Genomic DNA, 23,091 nt, shown 5'->3' with positions numbered 1-23,091 from the left:
AAAGAATTCCAGTTACTGTAGTTTCATAATTTGTACGTGTGCTCATACAACATTATGGGCCAGTTGTACCAACCACATTTGACAGACTGATCAACGTCAGCCGGCGCGCCCCGGCGCCTTACTATGAAACTTTCCATACATAAAAATTTAGCGAACTCTTTAACGATACGAACAGTTTGATGCAACTGACCGTATGTCTACCCGTTAACGATTAACCCATACCCGTTAAGGAATTATAAGTTCCTCGTAGATCTTTGGCAATTTGTGTCCATCTCGTTTTCTCTCCTCCTAGACCTGAGATAAGCATTTTGGCCCGATACAACTTATTACTGCAGTCCATCACTTCGTCATCCAGTTTCTTTTGTTGACGGCTTTGTTCTGCTAATGCGTCTTCTAATGATTTCAATTTAAGTTGGATCTACAAAAAGTGTATAGAATCTACAATAAGTGTTTTCGTTTTCTGATAAATATAATTAATGATTTTTGGACAACTAAAATAGGTGTTACAATGTACGCTGTCAAAGTAAGCTTCACACTTTCCAGTAAGGTTTACTTTAGTTTGCTTATGTACGCCCGGGGATCTTGGCGTATCAGTGACGGTTTTGTTTATAATTATAACGTACCTACCTAAAGCGTTCAAAGGATTAAAGTTTAAAACATAATCCTGGAAAGCAGACGTTACACAACCACCCGATTTAATTTAAAGATTATTGTTAAGTGTTGTAAGACCGTTTAGTTTAATATAACGCAATATTTACCGCTCTGAGCTGGGCCTGTTTAATGGCAAGAGCGGCCATGGCCTTGTCGTAGACGGCCTGTGCGGCAGCGAGCCTCTGCTTCTTCGGTGCCACTACCTTGGCCACTTTGTCATACTTTGTCATGGCTATTACCCATTTGCACATGCCTGCAACACAACAACACATCGACGAAAAGTAAAGACAAATACAAATCAAAAACGTGGGAATTTACTATTCTTAATCAGGCTGCAGATAATTTTTGAAAACGAGGACATTAGATAAGTTATGTTTACCCTCGGCAGCGACGGAGACAGCTCTGATCTTCTCCGGTACGAAACCCTCGTCCAGCATGACCGTCTTCATGAGCTTGTTCATCACGGCGGGCGGGATGTTGTCCTTGTCGTAGTTCTGCAAACCCTCCAGGAACTTGATGTCGTTCAGCAGTTTCTTCGACGGGCCCCAATAGTCTTCTATCGTTCCGACCCCCGATGGGTTTGGTAACTTATCAGGTTTCATTTCCTAAAGAGTGCAGAAATTGTAAACATGTTTCAGAAAAAGGTTATTGAATATTATGTGCATATTGCAATAACCATTCATAACCATTTATGCAGCCAGAAAGGTTTAATGAAGAAAGCTCCAAAATTGCAAGAGTGTTATGTTATGTGGCATATTGAAAACGAGAACAGTGAACAAACTGAAAAACCATGCGCTATATATAAACACTTTTACGTGCTGTTTACAAAAACCTTTGACTTACCGGGTCGTCCTGTTGACAAGAAGCATAGAAATAAATAAGCAAAACAGACTTTTAAAATAAGTAGGCATAACACAAACAACGTTCTCTTTAGTCAATTTAAGAAAATACCCCAATTTTTTGGGGTTTTCGGGAACAGGCATGATGCACATGCGCGTCCAACGTCTATGGACGGTTTTATCAGTATGTTTAGTAAGTAAGTAGTTTGAAAACAGCTACATGCACATATGTTGTATAATCTTTACCAGATTTTAGATTCATGAAAATCACGACACAATAAAATAAGGTATTCACTTCTCGGAGATGTGACAACACTACGTCACGTTAGTGGTAGCAACCATTGGACGTGTAAGAAGAAGAAGTCGGCAAGTCATAGTCATGTACCTAGTTTTGCCTTTTTAGGATTATCATAAATATTTCATATTTTCCCCCCGTTTTATTAGTTTTACAAACGGGATACGTGTGATGACATAGTTCTGAGACACCGACTTCAGCAAATATCCCCGGTACCTAGAACATGATGTTACCTTTAAAATACAAATAGCTTCCATGACAAGTTTGATGCCTCTCGGCGGGCTCTTCATGGTCTTGATGAAAGTGATATCCTGAGGAGTTAAAGTATCCAATGCTGCAAGAGCAGAATTGAGAATCGGCATGGCCTCGGCTAGATCCGCGTCGCACTCATCTTTTATACCTTGAGCTTCTGCCGCCTAATGAACAATAAAAATATTTTTGATCACATTCGACTTAAGTGTAAGGTGGAGATTTATTTATTTATTTTATTTATTTTAATCTTTATTGCACAATACATGAAGGTACAAATGGCGGACTTAATGCCTTAAGGCATTCTCTACCAGTCAACCAATGGGTCAAACCAGAAAGATTAAGTAGGTGCAGTGTCTTCTGTCTGGAGATTGTAAAGCAATGCCGGGAGTATCCGAATCATACGTGGATCTATAATTTCATATTATTATATTACTATATTAGACATGTGTGGACTATAAAATTAACTAATGTGACTCATATTTGCTGGTTGGGGTCATAGGCCATAATTACCAACATAGTTATTAAGTACCAACGCCCCAGATCCTGATTCATGACATGATCAACCAGATTAAATTACTCACATGTATAATAAATTACAGAAATTGTGTTTTTTCACAAACCTGCTTTTCAGCAGCTGCCTGGTCAACTAATACATCAGCCTCAATCAATGCAACTCCTTCTTTCTCCTTCTCCACTTTAGCCGTGGCTTCCGCCACAGCCGCAGCACCAGCAGCCAATTTCGGCTGAAGCACTACTAAAGCCTCTTGTAGCACTGATACTTGTTTTGCGGCAACGGCAAGCTGGTCCAATCCAGTCAGATATCGCTTCTCACCCAAAAGTAGCTCTCTGTTGGTGGTATAATAGTACATAATATGGTTAAAGCCTCAACAATACTTAAAACCGTTAATGTCATAATGTGTTATGCTTACGTTCGCTTCTTAGTCAGTAGCGCTTTAAACATGTTAATGAGCTCAAGGTAGGCGGTAGGCGTGACGTAGTTATACCGCTTGAGCCGCAGCCGGAAGGCACGTGTAAGTTCTTGCGTGTCCGTGTGGAACACTTGGCATAATTTGATGGCAGTCTCTCGCTCAAGGTCTGTCAGCTCTATGTCCTTTAAGAACCGTGTCGCCACCGCCAGCAACGCGTCCGGTGGCCATTCCTAGATCCATTAAAAAGTCATATCAGGATTTACGATATTGCGCACATTACCGCACAGTATTAGAAGAATTGCGTGGATTTACGAGTAGCTACCCTGCCGATGTTCTGATAAGGAGTTCTTCATGAGAGAAGTAAACAGATCATTTGTAACGCTACTCAGTATAATCTCCAATGATACCTGGAACCAGTCAATTGTGCAGCAGTTGACGAGCGCGGGAAACTTGCGGATGCGTGTACGCAACGAGGTGCCGGCGGGAGACATGGCCAGCACTATATGCAGCTGATCACGCACGATCGACACGAAGTATGCGTATAACGCTGTAGGCGTGCCGTCCGTTTGCAGCGACCTATCTCTCTGCCTATCAATCTAAAACAAACGGATACAATTAAGTAGAAGATGTTTTATCATACTCCTATTCACACAAATATGCTACTTACGACTCTCATCTTTTCACACAATTCTGCTTTTTCATCAGCACCAAATATATTAGGCACCTCTCCCGAATTCAGCATGTTATTAACATCTTCTAGAAAGCCTTCTTCTTTTATCTATAGTAGATGACAAAAGATTAGTTTGTAATTTACAAAATGAGTAGATATTTCTTTAATCTCCACACTTTTGGTTAACTCACCTGAGATTCAACAAATAGGAACACCATCAACAAATCAGGAGTGCTTGATTTCTTAAGTAAAGTTTTCAAGTCCTCTCGCCATTCAGTTTTGCCGTAAGTTCGACTCATTTCAACCTGTAAGTAATACAATTTGGAAAGATACGAAAAAATTGTCATCTGTTCCAAAAGCCCTTTTTCGTCTTAAAGTTTAATTATTATTCTCCTTTAATTTATTATTAACAATAATAAATAATAAGAGACATTACATCTCTATAATAATATGATGTCTATGTAAATTCTATAATGCATTGTGACCATGGCCTTATTGCCAAAGATTTTTTTTTCATTTGTCTTTATGGTAACTTACTTGGAAAAGATCATAGTCGTTGATATGAGCTGCCAGTCGTGTAAGTGATTGCCTCCCTGAACCGCCGAGTCCAACCAGTAACCCATGCGATCGGGGTTGCGCCAGGACGCGGCAAATTCGGGACACATGCTCAATAGCAAATCTGTTTTTCACGAATTATAATCATTAGAATATTTTTACAAACGTACCCGGGTCATTGTACAGCAGTCGTGTTACCCTGGCTAATACCTATTCGCAAATTTCCAGGAGATTCCGCTGATTTGTTAGATGATTTTCACAAACGCAAATTTTCATAAAGTCGGACCAAAAAAAGTCTGCAGCGGATTTGATAGCCTACGCAGTGCAAATATTTATAGGTACAACAACACTTGCACTGCGTGGGCTATCAAATCCACTGCAGACTTTTCTTGGTCCGACTTTATGAAAATTTGCGTTTGTGAAAATCATCTAACAAATCAGCGGAATCTCCTGTAGTAGCGAATTTTCACATCGCATTTTTCATGATAGCATATTTAATTTTACAGTGATTATTATATAAGACTAAGGCTATTAACTAAACGATAAACAAATTGTAACCGCACCTAAACAATACGAGATTCATCGGCTTTTTGGACATGTTGTTGAACTCTACTAGAAAGGCGTCTACTGTCGAGTTCAGATGTTCCATATTAGTTGTCTCCATATAAAAGCGCGTATCTACTTTAGGATTTGCGAAATCGCAATAGATCAAGTTTCGCAGATGATAATCGGTTATCTGTAAACATAACAAATTTGTTGTATTTATACAACTAACAAAAATATTATAGAACAATAACAAATTAATGTTACGGCTAACTTTATCTTTAGGTCCATGTAGAAGTCTTGAAAGCATTTTATCAAAGTCATCATTGAGATGTTTGCGTGTGGCTTCCCGCAGACACTCGACCAGCCACTGCCTGTCCGCTTCCTCAACCAAGCGGTCCGAAAACACCCGAAGACACTCATGCACCCATAAGCGCTTAATGGACTGCAGGGAAGGTGTCACTTCCGGCACAGATAACAGCACACCCTGTATAACAAAGTTCCATGTCATCATTCCTTGGCACACGTCTCGACTCAAAGTTAAACTGGGTACAGGAGCTGGAAGCTATTGAAAACGTAGTTAATTCTGCCTGCTACGCCTTGAGAAGCCTCAGAGACGAAATTAGTGTAGATCAACTAAAAATAGTATATCATGCTCTAATTGAATCAAAATTGCGGTTTAGCATTATGTTCTGGGGTAACAGTTTTAGATATAACGTGAACAGAGCTCTAACCGCTCAAAAAAGGACAATAAGAACCATATTTCGTATTCCATCGTGGGTCTCTTGACTCTCTTGTAGGCAATTTTTCCTTAAGCTTGGTATACTTACCGTGCCCTGCTTATATAGTACATTATACTGCTTACGGACCTTGTCAAACACAAGCAAATATTTGAAACGCATGAAGAAGAGGAACTGCATTTTCTCACACGCACTAAAAATCTGAAAATTAATTTTTGCCCTACTTCACAAATTGAGGAGCACTGTGCGAGACATCAGGCTGTTAAGTTATTTAATAAACTGCCTCAACATTTGAAAAATATTTCAAAGTATACTATCTTTTAGCAAAAACTGAAGCAATATTTGTTAAGAGGTTGTTTTTATAGCTTGGATGAGTTATTTGATACTGATTTAGTTTAGTTAGTGAATAAGCTTTGTATAAGTAGTTCATAAATGCCTTATTTTTTGATCTCATTATGTATACTGTGAATGTCGTCCTGTAATGGCTAAAGTATGTTACTAGTGCTTACTATTATCGTTCTTATTTTTATCAAATGTTGTTTATTAAATTCTATTGTATTTTATTGTAATTGTATTTTATGTGCATTTCAAACACAATCTTGTATTGTTGATGAATAAATATGATATGATATGCTATGCTATGCTATGATATGATATGATATGCAAGGGGGGTCACTTAACTCTGCAGCGTACTGTACATCTCGCTTGCACAGCCCAGCTGCACCTATTTTCATTCAACAAGAGGACTTACCTACATACTTGTATTTATTTATTATTGGCCTGATGACAAATTTTGAAATCCCTTTTAATATTGTCGGTACACTTGTATTGGTTCCGAAAAACACAATATTTCAGCTATACTCATAAGATTTAACATAAATAATTGCATTTTATTATAGCCAGTTTAAACCTCGCGCGAAAACGGCGTGTGACGATTTGTGACGTCATAAATTATGGTGGTAGACATTGCTTACATACTTACAGTTGCGAATTTCCCTTGAATCCGAATGATATTGTTAATTCAGCACCATATATTACGATTAGGGATGATAAATACATTACAAAAATTGTTCACAATAAGTCATTTTATACAAAGACTCTCACACGGTTGCAATTTAAGATGAATTATTTAGATACATGTAAATTTTGAGTGAAAATCACCGAGCGCCGGATTTAATTTTTAATTTTTTATAGTTACGACAGCCAACATGGCAATGATAGTTCCGTTCAGCCAAATAATTAAAAAAGTTTTTTGGGGAAATATCGTATTATTTAGAATTTTATTTATATAATATCAAATAAATATTTACCTTATATCGTGTAATAATATTTTTTGGACGTAATAAATGTTTAGTGGCGAAACAATATTTTTTTGAACCTCCAAACTCTTTGGGGAGTACGTAATGGATTACAGTCAATGAGGTTGTCTATGTTGCTCTAAGAAATATGTCATGCATTGATGACGTCAACTCATACGTCGCCTCTGATTGGTGTTTCAGCCAAAATGGCCGAGTGGAGAATGTCGCACTTTTATTTTATTAAATATATTAATAATCCTTCAGTTTATACTGAGATTGGGCCATATTTTAGAATCATATTAACATATACGTTTCTTTGAAACCATTATTTCCATAATTCTTTGTTACTGTCATCAGGCCAATTGTGATGTACCTATATATTTTTACAAAGAAACAACAGTCTAACCAATAATTCTAAACTCTCACCAGAATAACCCTCGAAAAATCACGTAGATTGAATGTGTAATGAGACTTGGAAGGTGTTGGTAGCAAATTCAAACGACATTGTTTGTAGACCTCCAATGTACCATTCACAATCTCTTCGATACTGGGATCGAATTCTTTGGAAAAGCCTCTGAAAGTATTGAAATATAAATCGATTAATACCTTTTAGGCTTTCGTTAAATATTTAATCCCAAAAATTATGTTTTACTTGTAACCACCTTGTATCTAGATGCCACAACATTATTCTGCTAAATATAACCTTGAGAGTATCCTCATCAAATTCGTCTATGCAAAGGAAATTGAAATGACGAGTCAACCTCGGAGTAATCAATTTTGCTCCAGGAGTTGGCTTGCCCATCGCGCACATAAACTGGAAAACAAAACAATATAAATGAATAACTTGTATTAGAAAGTGTCCGCCGTACACACAGGTACGAGTACAAACATTACAAAAAATCTGGCATGTTATTTATAGCCTGCGTGCGTGCTTCGTTATGCAAGATGTTATTACAAGTGACAGTACACATAGTTAAAAGTATGAAAGTGTTATACTTTCTAACCTGAACATCGATGAGGTGCATAGCAACGTTGGTCTTGCGGTCGTACCACAGTCCCAAATCAATGCCTTGTCGCAAAACCTCTATAGGTGGTTGAGCACCATAAGTCTCAGCTTGTGGCATGCTCACGTCATCTACAAATACTACAGCATAGGATCCTACTGGTGGCCCGAAGTAACCTGAAATATTAAATGTATACTTTTTGTATAAATTTTAAGCAAGACCTATATTAACATGACCATAGAGCCCCTAAGTGATTTTAGCCTAAAATAAAATGTCGAACTCGTTTCTCAGACAACATATTATGCCGATTTTGATTGAATTCCCAAAAGGATCTAGTAATTAGTAATAGTAACCCTTTAACAATTTGACAATCCTTTCTAGTCATTCGATTTCAAAACGTAATATAGTAGATACGCGCTTTTGTGTTAAATTAAATGTGACACTAACCTTTTTTCCTCTTATCAAGCTTGGCCATAATAATATCTTGAGTCTGATTACAATTGGTTTGAGCCGAGAAAGCCATTATGAGAGCCTTGTAGACTTTCGTATCTACTCTTTTCACTAGAAAATCCTAAAAAATTGGTTGTAATAATAGATGAGTCCAACAAAGAAAGCGAAAATAATGTCGTTGTATTGTATGAAACTAGATGAACATATATGCTTTGCCAATCTAAATAATATAATTATTATTATTTAGATGAACAGATATGCTTTGCCAAAGTACAGTAGCATAGAATAAACATTCTTAAAAATTTAGTTAATACAATAAAACTTACAATAATGTAGGACGACTTGCCAGTCCCAGTGGGTCCAACCATCATAACAGCCTTCTGATGCTGCACTAGTAACCTGAACAGTGCAAGGTACGTGACGCTGTCCAGGGTGGTCACCAGTATCTGGTTCGGAGGGGTGTCTCTGCTGATAGGCGGTGCTGAGACCACGTCATCCTGCCACGGCTTCCATTTACCTTTGCCCTATACATTATTTAGTTTAATCGACACTTATATAACACAGTGATATGGAGCATACAATTATGTATGGCGTACGTTACTAAATACAGAATGGCCAAAAAATAAATGTATACCCGTTGCCAGGGAGGTATTGGATTATACTGAGCAACTTTTACTATAGGACCAACCCAACCTGGAAATCGCGAACCATCTTGTTTATGTTTTTCTTTTTTATATAAGTATCTCTGATACAATTTTTTTTATATTATTTTGATTTCTATTACTCACCTCTTTGATGTATCGATAGTCATATACAGTCCCGTCTTTAGGAATTGTGAAAATGAACGGCTTTTCTGGCTTGTCTATCACTTTCGGGTATTTTAAAGCTTGCCTAATCTGAAAAGCCAGAATAAGTTTTGACATTTTGGTTTTTAATATTTAGGGGCCGAAAAACTCTAAAGGTTTCTCTATCATATACTATGTACAATAAACCAAATACCTCTTCTGGAAATTCTTTTTCGAGTAATCCTCTGAACATCATGTCGAATTTAGGACGACTCAGTGCTTCCAAAGTTGCCCCAACGGACCAAATAGTAGAAAAGAAGAAAACACCCTAAAAGTTTCATTTGATTATTAATTAGTTTCAAAAGTACCCAAAATGTCGTACATTGCCATATATATTTGACATACCTCTAATTGTGCCCTAACATCGAGCTCCGCAATAGAATCTGTATATTTTTCATCATAATAGTCATCCATAAACGTGTCGAATAGATTAAAACATCCTGTAACTAGATTACTGCGTGATGTCACATACATTTGCTGAAAAACAAAACTTATTCAATTAATAAAGGAGATTTAGTTATTTACGTATAAAGTATTTATTTAGGTATCTCGTTCGGTCCGGTGTCAGTGACTCTGTGTCATTTGTCATTTTTGTATAGATAACCCAATATTTATAATCAAAAGGGTTATATTATAGTTATAAGCATTGGTGTTTGTTTTAACACTGGTGGACAGTAAAATTATGTAGTGAAATTTAGCTTGAATAATCACGGATCGATTAATAATAATACTTAATACTTCTCGTTTCACTTTCTCGATGAAAAACCACTTCCATACCTTAAGCTGTCCCGATAATTCAACCAGCCAAAGTAATGGCGACATAAAGCGGTGGAAAAGCGCTCTGATGAGGGCATGATTGGTTGTATTCAGAAACGGTGGTAGAGTATTTAACCACGACTCTAACAAACATCGCCAACCCAAACCTTTGGGCTCCATATAAATCATACCGCAGCGCGATACCTGTCAAAACGTATTATAAACAATGTACCTAGAGTAAAGTATGGTATGTACGCACAAAATGTTTCCTTCATGTGTACAACTTAACTCGGAGAGATGGAAAAATAGTTGTGGTTTTCTAGTTAAATGGATTGTATTCGTCATACCTCCATAAATAATCTGACAAAGGGACCGACATGTTGAAGTTTTTATTTTGATATGACACGGCATTGGCCCAACACGTAGCGCATTTCATGCAAACCAAACAGTGTGAGCGATTGTCAATATTGTATCATAACAAGATCAATTCGCAACAAATCGTTAATTCAGAATCGGCCTCAAGATGTATAATATCGGTAGTATAGAAAATCAAAGATTAGGATGTCATTCCTAAAAACAATGTTTGAAAAATTTGTTGATTGATTCAAACGGCGAATTGTATTCTAGGGTCGTTCTACCGTTTCGTGCCGATTTGCCACTTTTTTGGAGATTTTTTTTATTTTGAAGTTACAGTGTAGATTTTGATATTGTGGATGTGTATACGTATTGTGTATATTATTTTAAGAAAGGCACCTATATACTAGTTATACATTTGGAAAACAAATAAGGAAAGTAATGAAGGCACAGATGGAAATGAAAAACTAAGGGAAGGTAATGAAACACGAATAGAAGTAAATGAAATTATATTAAATATAAATTAACTTTATTGGTCAAAATCACAGTGATAATATTTTAAACGATGGAACCATAAATAGCTTGGCTTTTAAAAAGTATATCTACCCTGTTGACCTGTTTAATATAATAACCTACTTTTTAACAGTACTTTTTACGATGTGTCAGTATTTCTCTTCGGTCTCATTATTTGTCAGAACTAGAAACATATAATAATGAGATTTGTAATGTAAAAAACTGCTTACATAAATGAAATTAAAAAAGCTTAAATTATCTAGAAATTGCTATAAAAAACAATCGTTAGTTTTGATATTATTCGGGAGAGAACTGCGGCATAATTTTAAACTTTCTAGTAGGTAAAGTGACTTAGCCGTCTTTGTAAAGAGAAGATGTTGTTTTTTTAAATAATGAAGTGGGCCAGATATTAGATTTAGGACACTACCATGATAAGCAGTTTCAAAGGGAACGGCGGGCCAAAGTAAAGCTGCAGGACAGCAGAGCTTGGAGACGACCAAGTAGTTGTGTATTAAAAAGCAAACTAGCGGACCGCAAACACGATGTTGAGCTCTAAAGCCGTTGGAGGTCGAAGAGCGTACTCTACGAAACATCAAAACTGTGTGGATAGAGGCCAAGGGCCGAGTACGCCCGAATAATCAAAATACTTATTATAAATAACAAACTCCATAGGGTTGTAGACTCAACAAGTCGCACTTTCGAGGAAAAATGCAAAGGTCAAGCCGCAGGAGGATCCGAGATCACATTGATAATTATTATAATGGAATAATTAACAAGTTATGGTGATAAATAGAACCTTCACGTCGCAATTATAGTGCTGTATCATTATCTAAAGTGTTACATTAACATAAGAAGAAATATATTGACGACAAGAAACATGGAAACTGTCAACGATGTAACGTTCCAGATTTAAAAATTACACCGTTTTTGCCTGTATTTCACCGAAGATTTTACAGATGAGTATTGTTTTCATAATTTATAAGCCTAGTTTTTAGTTTATTTGTCCAGGATTTCTAATTGTCATACTTTTTTTTTTGCTACTTTCATACGATTTGAGGAGAACTTTGTTTAAAACATAACAGGATTTTAACATACCTAAATATCTTAATTCATTCTTAAATCACCTCAAGAACCATTAAATCATACCCTGCGGTAAGCAGTTAACTTACAAAACAGCAAATTATAAAGTTTATTGTATAAAATCTAAGAAGCTTATCACTTACAAATCAAGTCATTTGTAGTTTACATTTTTTTTTAATCACTATATTCTGTTAGAAGCATTGAATTTCATTCATCTATTTTGCTCAGATATCATACACTACCAATATGTTTACAGCTCAAACTACTAAGATGACTACACGCAGGGATGTCCTGGTTGCTAAAATGCAGCAATTACAGAAAGAACTGAAAACAGCCGATGAATTGAACAAAAGACTCCTTCAAGAACAGGAAGAGAGTGCAGAGCAATTTGAGCAAGTTGTTAGAATAAACACAACCCTCAAGTCTCAGCTCGCTAACCAGGATGTTGAGTTCGAAGACATGCAGGGGCAGCGGGATGAACTTCAAGCTGCCGTTGATCAGTTCAAGAATTGTCAGGAGATACATGAGCAGGCATTACAACGCATCCAGGACTTAGAACAGCAGCTGGAGGAGTCAGAGTCAAAACATAGTTGCAAGTATTGCTCCGGCCACTCCGGACTGCGAGACAATAATTTAAGTATTTTTGCTGAAATTAATAGCTTTGATGTAGATTCAGTCGATGATAGCATAGGGTTCTCCCCAACGGTAGAAACAGTAGATTTAAAAAGTTCTGTGCACATTGAAGGCAGTAGTGATATTAGAGTCGCACTGAAAGGATCCAAAAAAATAAAAAAATATTTAAAACTCAGTAGATTCATAAAGAAATCTAAACTTTTGCTAAAACGCCATAATTCAATATTCAAAACGATACAATCCAAATGTAACAGTGTCGCCTTAAGCGATGAACTTCTAAACTGCCAATACCAACTAGACCGGACAGTAGAAGAATTGAGTCATCGCTCCGATGAACTAGAAAAATTAGAATTAAAGTTGAAAAACTTAAATAATAGAGACGAACTGTCAAGTAAAGCGTTACAGGAATACATAGCCTTTATGAATAATGTTCTAGAACCGGGGAGCGGCTACACTCTGCGTATGGACTCGCCGCGGCCCCCGCCCCGCCCCGCCGCGCCGGACTCGCCCGCGCTGCGCGCCGCCCTGGCCGCGCCGGGCTCGCCCGCGCTGCGCGCCCTGTTCGCGTCGCGCGCCGCCCGCGCGCCCGAGCTGCGCGGCGACTCCGAGCCCGCCCCTCGCGTCGCGGATCCGGCGCCCCTGCCGCCATCGTCACCGCCGAGCCGAGCCGAGCAGATTCCATCGGGGCCGGGCCGAGCCGAGCCGACTCCATCGCTGCCGTGCCTCGTCGAACCGGCCCCTTCACCGCCGAGCCTTGTCAAGCTGGCTCTGTCGCTGCTGACCTACGTCGAGCCTGCGCCATCCCCGCCGAGCCCTGTCTCGCCAGCTCCATCGCCGCCAGGCCTCCCCTCGCCAGCACCAGCGCCGCCCCGCCTCGGGTCCGGGGCGGCCCCGCCGCGGCCGCAGCGCCGCCCGCGCGCCGGCCGCCGCACGCTGCTGTACTCGGACGAGGTGGGCGCCGGCCTGGGCGTGCTGCTGGCGCAGCGCTTGTCGCAGGGTGTCGTCAACCATTGTCACCCGGGCGCCTCTGTCGATCGTTTAATCGAATCTATTTCTGCGGGCGAGTTTGACCGCGACTCGACGCTTGTAGTTTTATTAGGAAATAGTTTAGACTGTACTAAGCGAGATATCTTAAAATTATCCGCTACGCTGTCGGCGATTGACCGGGGAGAGGTTGCTAAAATAATTATCTGTGCGCTCCCTTATAGAATGTCGAGCAAGGTAAATAAGAGGGTATTTCATTACAATTCTTTATTGTATAACCTTTCCTTGTACAGTAGTACGATTTCGTATTTTGATACGAATAAATTTATAGAAGATTTTGTTATGCCCCATAAGAGGACCTACCTACCGCGAAGATGTCTTGTAGAGTGTGCTAACCTGTTAGCATATAATATTGAAGACCCCGTCGTGGCTAGCACGGCGTCTAATAACCTTAAGTCGCGTAGTATTTTACGCCTTGATAGCGTAGGGTTTGAGATGGAGCCGCCTGGTGATTTGAATTTAAACTAATCGCTACGACAACGTGTGCACCAGCCGGCTCCGTTCATATTGATCACTGTGATGCTAGTATGTTTAGTAAAACCAATTTATTGAACTTAGTTCATCAAAATATCCAAGGATTTACCTGTAAGGAACACGAAATTGATTTGTTTATACAGTACTCGAATATTGACATTCTCTGTATAACTGAGCACTGGCTTAAAGGTCATGAATTTATGTTTAATTTCAATAATCATAGTATAGTAAGTTCATTTTTTAGGAGATCTTGCAATCGCGGCGGGTCATTGATAATGGTAAAACATAATTTAAAAAGTAAGGAGCGTAAAGACATTGTTGACATGTCTGTGGAACGCCTTATAGAACTTTCTTGTGTTGAATTGGAACAATTTATAATTATATGCGTGTACAGGCCCCCATCGGCAGACTATAACTTATTCGAATCGGTCATAGATGAAGTACTTAGTAGTGTTTTTGGAAGTCACAAAAATATAATTGTATGTGGTGATTTCAATATTAATTTGCTAGAAAATTCGCCATTATGTGGAAGGTTACTAAATACTTTTAAATCCTTCAATTTAGTCAATTTATTTTGTGAACCCACTCGAGTCACAGCAACCAGTGCTACATGTATAGATAACATCTTTAGTAATAATGACGCGATTAGTAAATCTGTTATTAACAACCTAAGTTCTGACCACTGTGGACTAAAAGCTTCTTTCAGCGGGAAAACTGAAGAAATTCCTCAAGACACTTTGTGTAGGCCGATTTCCAAAAGTCGCCTAGGTTTATTCAATCGTAATATTACTAAACAATTATGTTGTCTTTCATGTACCCAGGAAAACCCTGACTGTTTGAGTTCCGAGTTGTTTAATTGTATTAAAAAGGAATTTGATGCCTGTTTCATTCTGAAAAAGGTGCAAGGCAAGGCTAAGACTAAATTTAGCGACTGGGCTACACCGGATATTCACGAGAAAAGACGCCGGCTCTACGACTTATATGATTTAAAGGCAACTGATAAAAGACCGGAATTTCTGGAGTACGTCAAAAATTATTCTAAATCTTTTAAAATGTTGTGTGTCGCCGCTAAAGCCGATTATTTGTCGAAAAAGATCCTAAATTCCAGCGATAAAGTCAAAACTGTATGGCAAGTTATCAGTAATGAAACTGGAAAACGTAAACTGAAGGATCCGCACTACAACCTACGAATTGCTGACACTTTAGTAAGTTCCGACCGTGAAGTGGCAGATCATTTTGAGCGGTTTTTCTCGAATATCCCGGTAGAAACAACAAGATCCCTTAATTCATCGCCAGACGTCGCTGAAGAAATTTTGAAGACAAATGTGGCAGAATGTACAGAAATCTTCAAATTTTCGTATGTCTCATCGAATATAGTTCTTAAGACTTTTAGGTCTTTAAATTTAAAGAAAACAGAAGATCTTTGGGGCCTGTCTGTCAAAGTATTAGATTCCATCATTGAGTCAATTACACCATACTTAGCTGAGATTTTCAACAGATGCATTGATGCTGGAATTTTTCCAGATATTATGAAACATAGCAAAATTATCCCTCTGTTTAAATCAGGAACGAGAACAGATCCCACGAACTTTAGACCGATTTCAATACTACCGGCATTAAGCAAAGTGTTCGAGAAACTTATTCTGAATCAACTATTGTCACATTTCAACAGAAACAAACTGCTTGACAGCAATCAATTTGGTTTCACCAAAGGTCGATCAACTACTGACGCCGGTGCGGTACTTCTAAAACACATCTTTGATGCTTGGGAAAAAGCTCAAGATGCTGTTGGAATTTTCTGTGATCTGTCAAAGGCATTTGATTGCGTTGATCACGAAAATTTAAAGAGAAAATTAAGCCGCTTTGGGATAAAAGCTAGTGCCCTTGACCTGGTCTCATCGTACCTTTCGGATAGAACTCAGCGAGTAGTTATTAATGGAACTCAATCGGCGGGGTCCCCGGTAGCCCTCGGAGTGCCTCAAGGTTCAATTCTTGGTCCCTTCCTGTTCTTGGTATACATTAATGACTTGCCAAAAGTTGTGCAAGATAGACATGATATAGTGTTATTTGCAGATGACACTTCCCTTATATTTAAAGTGGATAGAAAGGAAAATAGCTTCGAGAGCATTAATGACGCGCTATCTACCATTGTAAACTGGTTTACGGCAAACAATTTGCTTTTGAACGCCAAGAAAACCAAATGCATCAAGTTTACGCTACCTAACGTCAAGCAGGTAAATAACAGCAAGATAAAAATAAAAGGTGATACGCTGGAATTTGAGGACCGAACTGTTTTCCTGGGAGTCACTCTAGACTCCAAACTGCAATGGCATGCACATATAGGCACTCTAGCCGGAAAACTTAGTTCAGCAGCCTATGCAGTGAGGAGAATCAAACAGCTGACAAACGTAGAGACGGCCAGGCTGGTATACTTTAGTTACTTCCATAGTGTTATGTCTTATGGAATTCTGTTGTGGGGAAAAGCGGCAGATATTCAGACAATATTTGTGCTGCAAAAACGAGCTGTACGTTCCATCTATGGACTGGGCGCTCGAGTATCCCTAAGAGAGAAATTCAAAGAAGTTAACATTCTTACCGTTGCATCTCAATACATACTAGAGAATATTATGTATGTTCGGAAAAACATCCACGAATTCAAGGTTAACAGTGATATCCATAACTATAACACTAGAAACAAACATAAACTTGCTGTGCCCGCCCACCGCCTCCGTAAGGTTAGTACGTCTTTCGTCGGGAACTGTACACGTTTTTATAACAAAGTCCCCACTGATGTAGTGAATTTACCACTTCATAAATTTAAGTCGCACATTAAGCACTCCTTGTTACGTAAGGCGTACTACACTGTAAATGATTTTATAAACGATAGAGATGCTTTTAAGCCGGTAGCTTGATTTCATTCGTATAATAAGAAATAAATAAATATTGTTTTTTTTTACATTGTGAATTAAATATGCTAGTGACCAGTAGAATTGACACATGAGACAATGATGTTCTCGCTTGATTATATTGTTTAATTTAATTTTAGTTTTGGACACTTGGAGACCTTATACATCTCTAAGTACATATTTATTTATTTGATTTTTATTTTTGATTGTACATACTTACCTATATTTTTAATGTTTCTGACACTTAGAGACCTTTACATCTCTAAGTCAACTTAGGCTAGTAATTATGTGAAGCTATATTACTGTCTTTTTATGTAACATATGAGCACAAAATCTTACAGCCGTGTCTTACAGCTACATGTTATTACTATTTTAATATTAATATAGGCCGGTAGCTTGAACATGTCATGCTCGCTTAAAAGTCTTTGCTTACGGTGGCGTTGTTGATCGGGTCGCCACTTTCCCGAATGAAGGTTGAGGGAGGCGATGGCTGAGATACGCGTCATACTCGTGAACGGGTGCTGTTTGTGGAGACTGGTCTGTTAAGCTAACACGAGCTATTAGCTATATATACTATACTTAGTAACTTTTATTAATTAATTACAGTGAGACGCCTCATTCTGTTCTCGTATGTTTCTTTTCTTTTAATGAATGTATTAATTATACAGGATATTGACTCTTGGAGACCTTATACATCTCTAAGGATAACTTGATAAACTATATAATCTTATAGTTCTGACACCTAGAGACATTTACACCTCTAAATATTATAGATTTTTTTTGTGTGTGTTTTTTTATCTGTATTTTGTATGTAATTCGACATTAAGAGACCATATACATCTCTTAGTAATTGTAATACGTTAGATTGAATTGTTAGTTTTATTTTATAAAATTGTTGATGTTATTATTTTTGCTTTTATGTAAATTCAATGTTGACGTGTAAAAGTGCCCTTGAACCCTATTTGCTGAATAAATGTTGATGTTTGATGTTTGATGTTTGATTGGTTAAATTTCAAGCTCTCTTAGTTCTCAAGTTAGGTCTTCTATGGAAGCGCAACGTGATCAGACGGACTGGGCTTTCAGCGTTTAAGCGGATCTCGGCCTTTGGCCTCACTTAGCAAAGTTCTGCACTCTTACAGATTGATGTTTGGCCTTGTACGGAAATGTGCCCCTATCTGAAGCTCCCCCGGGCCGTCGGCCTTGCTTTTTAATACATTCGGCCAAAGAGAATAGATAGTATAGAAGGGTCCTCTCATAGTAAATGTTGTAGTCACTGTAAATTTACTGCCATCTATCGACACACGACTAAAACTCAAAATAAACACGTATACAGTTATCAAAAAAATGTGTATATATGGATAAATGATTTTATTATATTAATATCATTTTTACCCATGTTCATTCCCTGATATCTATGTGTTAAAATTGTTAAATATGAAAAGGTGTCGTCACGCCATCTAGCCGAGGATAGGTCAAAGGTGTGTGCGCCATCTATTCGAGAATGACTTTTTCTTGATTTCCGAGGCACGTTTTCTTCTTAGACTTTATTCATCTTATACGAAGTTATATATGTCTTTGATTCGGCTATTGGTTCAGCTGCAGTTGAGGTCAGCTCCACTGAAGCTCAGTCTTTGACCTCGCACGATTGTGCCCGCTGCCAATAGTTAAAAGAAATTTTGAACACCTCATGCGGAGCTCGCCTTTCGGCATCGCTTGCATTTCTGCATTGAAACAATTTAAGGTCTACTCTCCTGCGAAAGCTCGGCTTTCAGCCTTGCAGGAAGGCGCGCCACAATCGGACGCTCCGAGCTGCCTGCTCTTTCTTTGTGGAACTCGCAGAAAGGAGTGGGAATGGGACGCTCCTCTCCAGTTCTAGATGGTGTTGAACCATTGTTTCATGAACTTTCTGGAATTTTCTAAAGCTTGGCCTTTAAACGGTTACAAAGTTACAAGAAATTTCCCTGATACGGCCAACCCGTATTTTTAACTTAGCACAAGAAGAGGCTCCCGGGAGCAGATCTTTGTGAGACCCTCCTCATAAATATCTGCCCTCGGAGGGCTCGCTCTTGAGCTTTATTCCAGGACTATAAAAAGTTTTCAGTATGTTAATTAGCAGAGAAGTTAGGCATTAGATAAGTTCCAATAGGTTCACCTGTCCAAAATGTTCCGCATTTATAAAATGTTGGAAATATGATGTATCTATCCGATATATTTACAATATTTGCCATGAAAAAAGAGACTACTTACGCTTACGCGCCTATCTGCTTATTTATATGCAATATCCACAACCAACAGGATTCCCATGACGTAGTGTCGGGTATAGGTAAGAAAGAACCTATACCCTGAAACTCTGTCAAATGGTCTAACGAAGTCGAAAGAATGGGACATACATACGTTTCAAAACATGATAGTTATGATTTGAGAGCGTATGTGTGCATATAACTCTTGGGCTGTGGGCTAAAACATAAAAAATCATAACACATCTGTCATACAAAATTATTTGTCATTTCCTTCGAAACTGGTTCATTTCCTTCACCCGAAAATATTGGAAGAAATGGAGAGGAATGAATTGGAGTGGAATGAACTTTTGACGGTTTTTTTTTAATTTCTTTATCGTCTTTAAGGTTAGAATGTCATCAAGTAAAAGTAATGAAGATATGCCAAAATGCTAACAGATTATTAACAAGGTGATTTTTTTTTACAATATATAGCACCAAATTAGTTAATGGATGGAAATGAGTAGTAACCGTGACAAAGTGCCTTTCCGGTGAGGAGAACCAAAATTACTCGTAAATCAAGAGCGCGAAACCTCCTTCGTTGACGTATTGCGGTAGACTAAGGTAGTAAAAATACGTAGCAATCACATGTGGGTCAATTTTCAAATAGGCATTTTTTGCTGTCCCACGGCTAAAACTCGAAGTCCATAGGACTAAAAGACTGGGTATGTATATATTTTCATTCAGTGTATTATAAGCTTTAAAAATCATGCACAACTGTGCCAAAATATTATTTGGTCCTGACAAAATCGCATTTGAAGTTCCAAAAATGGCGAAATTTGCCGTTTTTCGCGTGTCCCAGTGGCGGCACCGCGCAATAAAAAAAATCATAACTTTGGATGTAAGCAACGTATTATAAACAACTTTGTATTTCTATAAAGAGCATTTTCTAAAGAATTGATTTAATCATATTGATAAATTAATGCGTTATTTAATAAAACAAGGGAAGCCTTTTTATCGCTGTCCCGCGCGGCACCTGTTTTGTTATGACTTAAATATACCCCCTTTAATCTTCTTTGTCTATTGAATAACGGTTAGATTAAATTTACAACGCAATAGTGCGTTTAGTTGGGCATCGATTGACATCAAATGTAAGCCCGGAAACAGTTTAATTTATTTAAAAACAGATAAAAATCTCTTTCGATATATTTTGGTACGACTACAACGACATTTGTATGGACTCTGAATACGTTGGTACATAGTTGCAATAAAAATGTTTCTTTTATAATAATAGTTGCAAATATAGTGTTAAAATATATAGTAAAATAAATAAGTGAATCTGTTGTATTGTGTAGGAAATATCGCTAAAAAATATTATTGGCGACATGTCGCGACATTTGTATGGCGACATTTATACGGCTATTTTGACCGTATAAATGTCGATTGTGGCATACAAATGTCGACATAGTGCCATACAGATGTCGAGAAGGTGTTATACATATGTCGTCAGGGTCTTATAAATGCAACAAAAATAATAAATAGTGGCATATACATGTTGATACTGCCATATAATGTAGAAAAAATGCCGTATAAATGTCAAAAGCGCCTTACAAATGGCTAAATAGTGTCATACAAATGTCGATCTTTAAACGTCCATATCTAGCTAACTATAAAAAGTACAGAGATGCCTCCTACAGTATATTTTTTGTTGTTAAGAACCCTTCCTAAAACGATGATTATAAATCAGATTATTCAAAAATAAAAAATTGCCATACAAATGTCGAAAAAACACCCTCTTCAAAAATTGACCCATGTATTCGTGAATAAAGGCGCGTTTAGATTTGGCATGAGTGGCAATTTTTTAGAGTGAAAATGAAGTCTTTCGCGTGACAAAATTAAAAAGTGCGTTCTCTCTATGATAATTTAACTTTAAAAATACGTACCATGTACCATTATAATACTGATTATTTGTTTATTTATAAACAATAATGGAAAGTAGGGTTTATCTGCAAATAATAGTGTTTTTAAATTTTTAACCCAATGGTACGCCATTTTATGTCGAGGGAAATGAATTTTTCGCATGTTTTTAATTTTTATTTAATAGATCATTAGGTTTAGCTAAATTCCAAAACTGGCGCATTTTCCGTACCACATAAACATACCTTTTAAAAATAACCACATGTAAAAAATTATAATTTTAAGGCTTGATGTGGGCTCGGACACCAAATCGGCACGAAACGGTAGAACGACCCTCTAGTGTTTGACAATTGAGCGTAAAAATAGTGTTGTACCGTAGCAGGTGAAGCAGCCTCAAGATCCATAGGTTCGAATACAAGGTTAGTGGTGGGTGCCAGCTGGATGATCTCGCCACTCATCAGGCACAACTTCTTATTGTCGTCCAACACGGTGTTCAAGTTCTCGATCCAGATGGCGTCCACAGGACCATCGAAGATTAACCATTTTCTGAAATTTAACGAAGGTTTTACAAGAGTTCTTGACATACTAGGGTACCTATAGTTATTGCCCCGTTCATACTAATTGGATTTCACGGGCCTATAAATCCCGGTCTTTTGATAGACTTGCGTGGGGATATAGATCCAACAGGAAGATGCCCCTTGGAGAGTTTAATGTTATGTAGCACGTTTGCTGGAACCCGTTCACAGGCGCAACAATAGACACCATGAACCGGTCTCAGCAAGCTTTGGGAAGTAGGTAGTCATGGAAGTATTATTGGTACGTGTGGTCAATTACTATGGAAGGGCCAATAACTGAACCAGGCTTATCAAATTACCTGTTATCGTTAGGAGAAACCGCAAATGCTCTGTAACTAACTGCCAGGATGCCGTCAGACCACTCATGGGACACGGCATCGAACTGTCCGTATAACTGGCCCATCGTGATTGATTTCGGGTTTATCACTGTCCACTCTACATGATTCTCGTCCATTAAACCCTAAAAAAGCAATCATTAGATAAAGATAAAACATCGCAGAATTAAGCTTGTGGTTTCAAATCGGGCACTTGTTGCGGTACTTTATGCTACATTAGACATTTCCATTATTCACTTGTTTATTTTTCTTCTAGGCTATTATAATATGAATATAAAAGTAAAATACAAAAATACATAAAAAAACAATTCCATCATTATTATGAACAATTATAGAGCCTGCTAAAAACTGCTCGCTTACTTCCGTGGAGTTCTAACTAAGGGTCGGTTGCACCAGACCGTCTGTTATCGATAAAGCGATCCCATAATTATTTTGTAGCGGAAATTTTGTACTTCACGGCTGTTTGACGTTAACCAGTCTGGGCCTAAGGCTATCATGATTACACATCGCGTCGCGTATTACATAGTTATAACAGGATAAGTCTAACTTTCTCATGCTCTACGTTAATACTCGTAAGTAGAAGAGCGGTAAGTCCATTTGTGTCCATTATGTGCGTAATAGTGCGTCTAGATAATTTTTATTTTGTTTGGTTTATTTGGGATTTAGGATCGCTACTGAGAGTACTGAGGTCTTCTTCAACCTAGCATTTCCCCGGTCTAGCGCCAGGATCCGCTGTCATACTCGATCTTCTCCACTTTGCCCGGTCTTCGTATCGGCATCCTCAGGTGTGAGATTGTTATCTTCCATGTCCGCCGTCACAACGCATCGCTATCGCTACTAGGATCGCTGCTGAGGTGTATATGTCGCAGTAAGATAGATATAGCCGTTATATAGTTATAATCCTAGGGATATAATTATATGTCGTAACATAGTTATACGAAAGCGATTCATTACTATCTTACTAGGAATATAACTATAATACGTCTTTAGTTTAGTGATATAGTTATATTACTGGATTAAGTTTAGTGAAATAATTGTAGGTACCTAGGAGTGCAGCGGTGCGGCGGAGGTATAGTTATATCCCTAGGGATATAGTTATATGCCGTATATTACGTATTATAATCATATTCCTAGTAAGATAGCAGTGGCGGTACTTCCATACAAGCCCAAAAGCCGGGCTTGCCTTAGTTGCCTTACCGAAATTACGTAGTGATAAG

General features: G+C 38.0%; 2 protein-coding genes across 2 annotated transcripts in view; one reads left to right on the top strand and one right to left on the bottom strand.

The window, feature by feature from the left end:
• The window catches only part of LOC134663963 (elongation factor Ts, mitochondrial), a 168,319-nt gene that overhangs the window by 114,383 nt on the left and 30,845 nt on the right, over positions 1 to 23,091 (top strand). The gene's annotated exons all lie outside the window — the stretch shown is intronic.
• Positions 1 to 23,091, bottom strand: part of LOC134663957 (dynein axonemal heavy chain 7-like) — a 60,978-nt gene that overhangs the window by 11,550 nt on the left and 26,337 nt on the right. The window contains exons 30-52 of the mRNA XM_063520507.1: positions 21,839 to 21,999; positions 21,339 to 21,510; positions 9,849 to 10,031; positions 9,417 to 9,548; positions 9,226 to 9,339; positions 9,015 to 9,122; positions 8,553 to 8,750; positions 8,224 to 8,347; positions 7,777 to 7,952; positions 7,435 to 7,586; positions 7,199 to 7,346; positions 5,009 to 5,221; positions 4,755 to 4,927; positions 4,174 to 4,315; positions 3,828 to 3,941; positions 3,634 to 3,744; positions 3,374 to 3,562; positions 2,967 to 3,196; positions 2,658 to 2,883; positions 2,019 to 2,201; positions 1,031 to 1,256; positions 759 to 904; positions 223 to 418 (exon numbers count right to left, since the gene is read on the bottom strand). Of these exons, the coding sequence (XP_063376577.1) occupies positions 223 to 418; positions 759 to 904; positions 1,031 to 1,256; positions 2,019 to 2,201; positions 2,658 to 2,883; positions 2,967 to 3,196; positions 3,374 to 3,562; positions 3,634 to 3,744; positions 3,828 to 3,941; positions 4,174 to 4,315; positions 4,755 to 4,927; positions 5,009 to 5,221; positions 7,199 to 7,346; positions 7,435 to 7,586; positions 7,777 to 7,952; positions 8,224 to 8,347; positions 8,553 to 8,750; positions 9,015 to 9,122; positions 9,226 to 9,339; positions 9,417 to 9,548; positions 9,849 to 10,031; positions 21,339 to 21,510; positions 21,839 to 21,999 (3,817 nt within the window). The remainder of the gene's footprint in view (positions 1 to 222; positions 419 to 758; positions 905 to 1,030; positions 1,257 to 2,018; positions 2,202 to 2,657; positions 2,884 to 2,966; positions 3,197 to 3,373; positions 3,563 to 3,633; positions 3,745 to 3,827; positions 3,942 to 4,173; positions 4,316 to 4,754; positions 4,928 to 5,008; positions 5,222 to 7,198; positions 7,347 to 7,434; positions 7,587 to 7,776; positions 7,953 to 8,223; positions 8,348 to 8,552; positions 8,751 to 9,014; positions 9,123 to 9,225; positions 9,340 to 9,416; positions 9,549 to 9,848; positions 10,032 to 21,338; positions 21,511 to 21,838; positions 22,000 to 23,091) is intronic.

The sequence above is a fragment of the Cydia fagiglandana genome, chromosome 4 (genome assembly GCF_963556715.1).
Source record: "Cydia fagiglandana chromosome 4, ilCydFagi1.1, whole genome shotgun sequence".
Lineage (NCBI taxonomy): Eukaryota > Metazoa > Arthropoda > Insecta > Lepidoptera > Tortricidae > Cydia > Cydia fagiglandana.
Note: the sequence above shows the minus strand (reverse complement) of the source record. Positions and strands in the feature narration are given on the sequence as shown.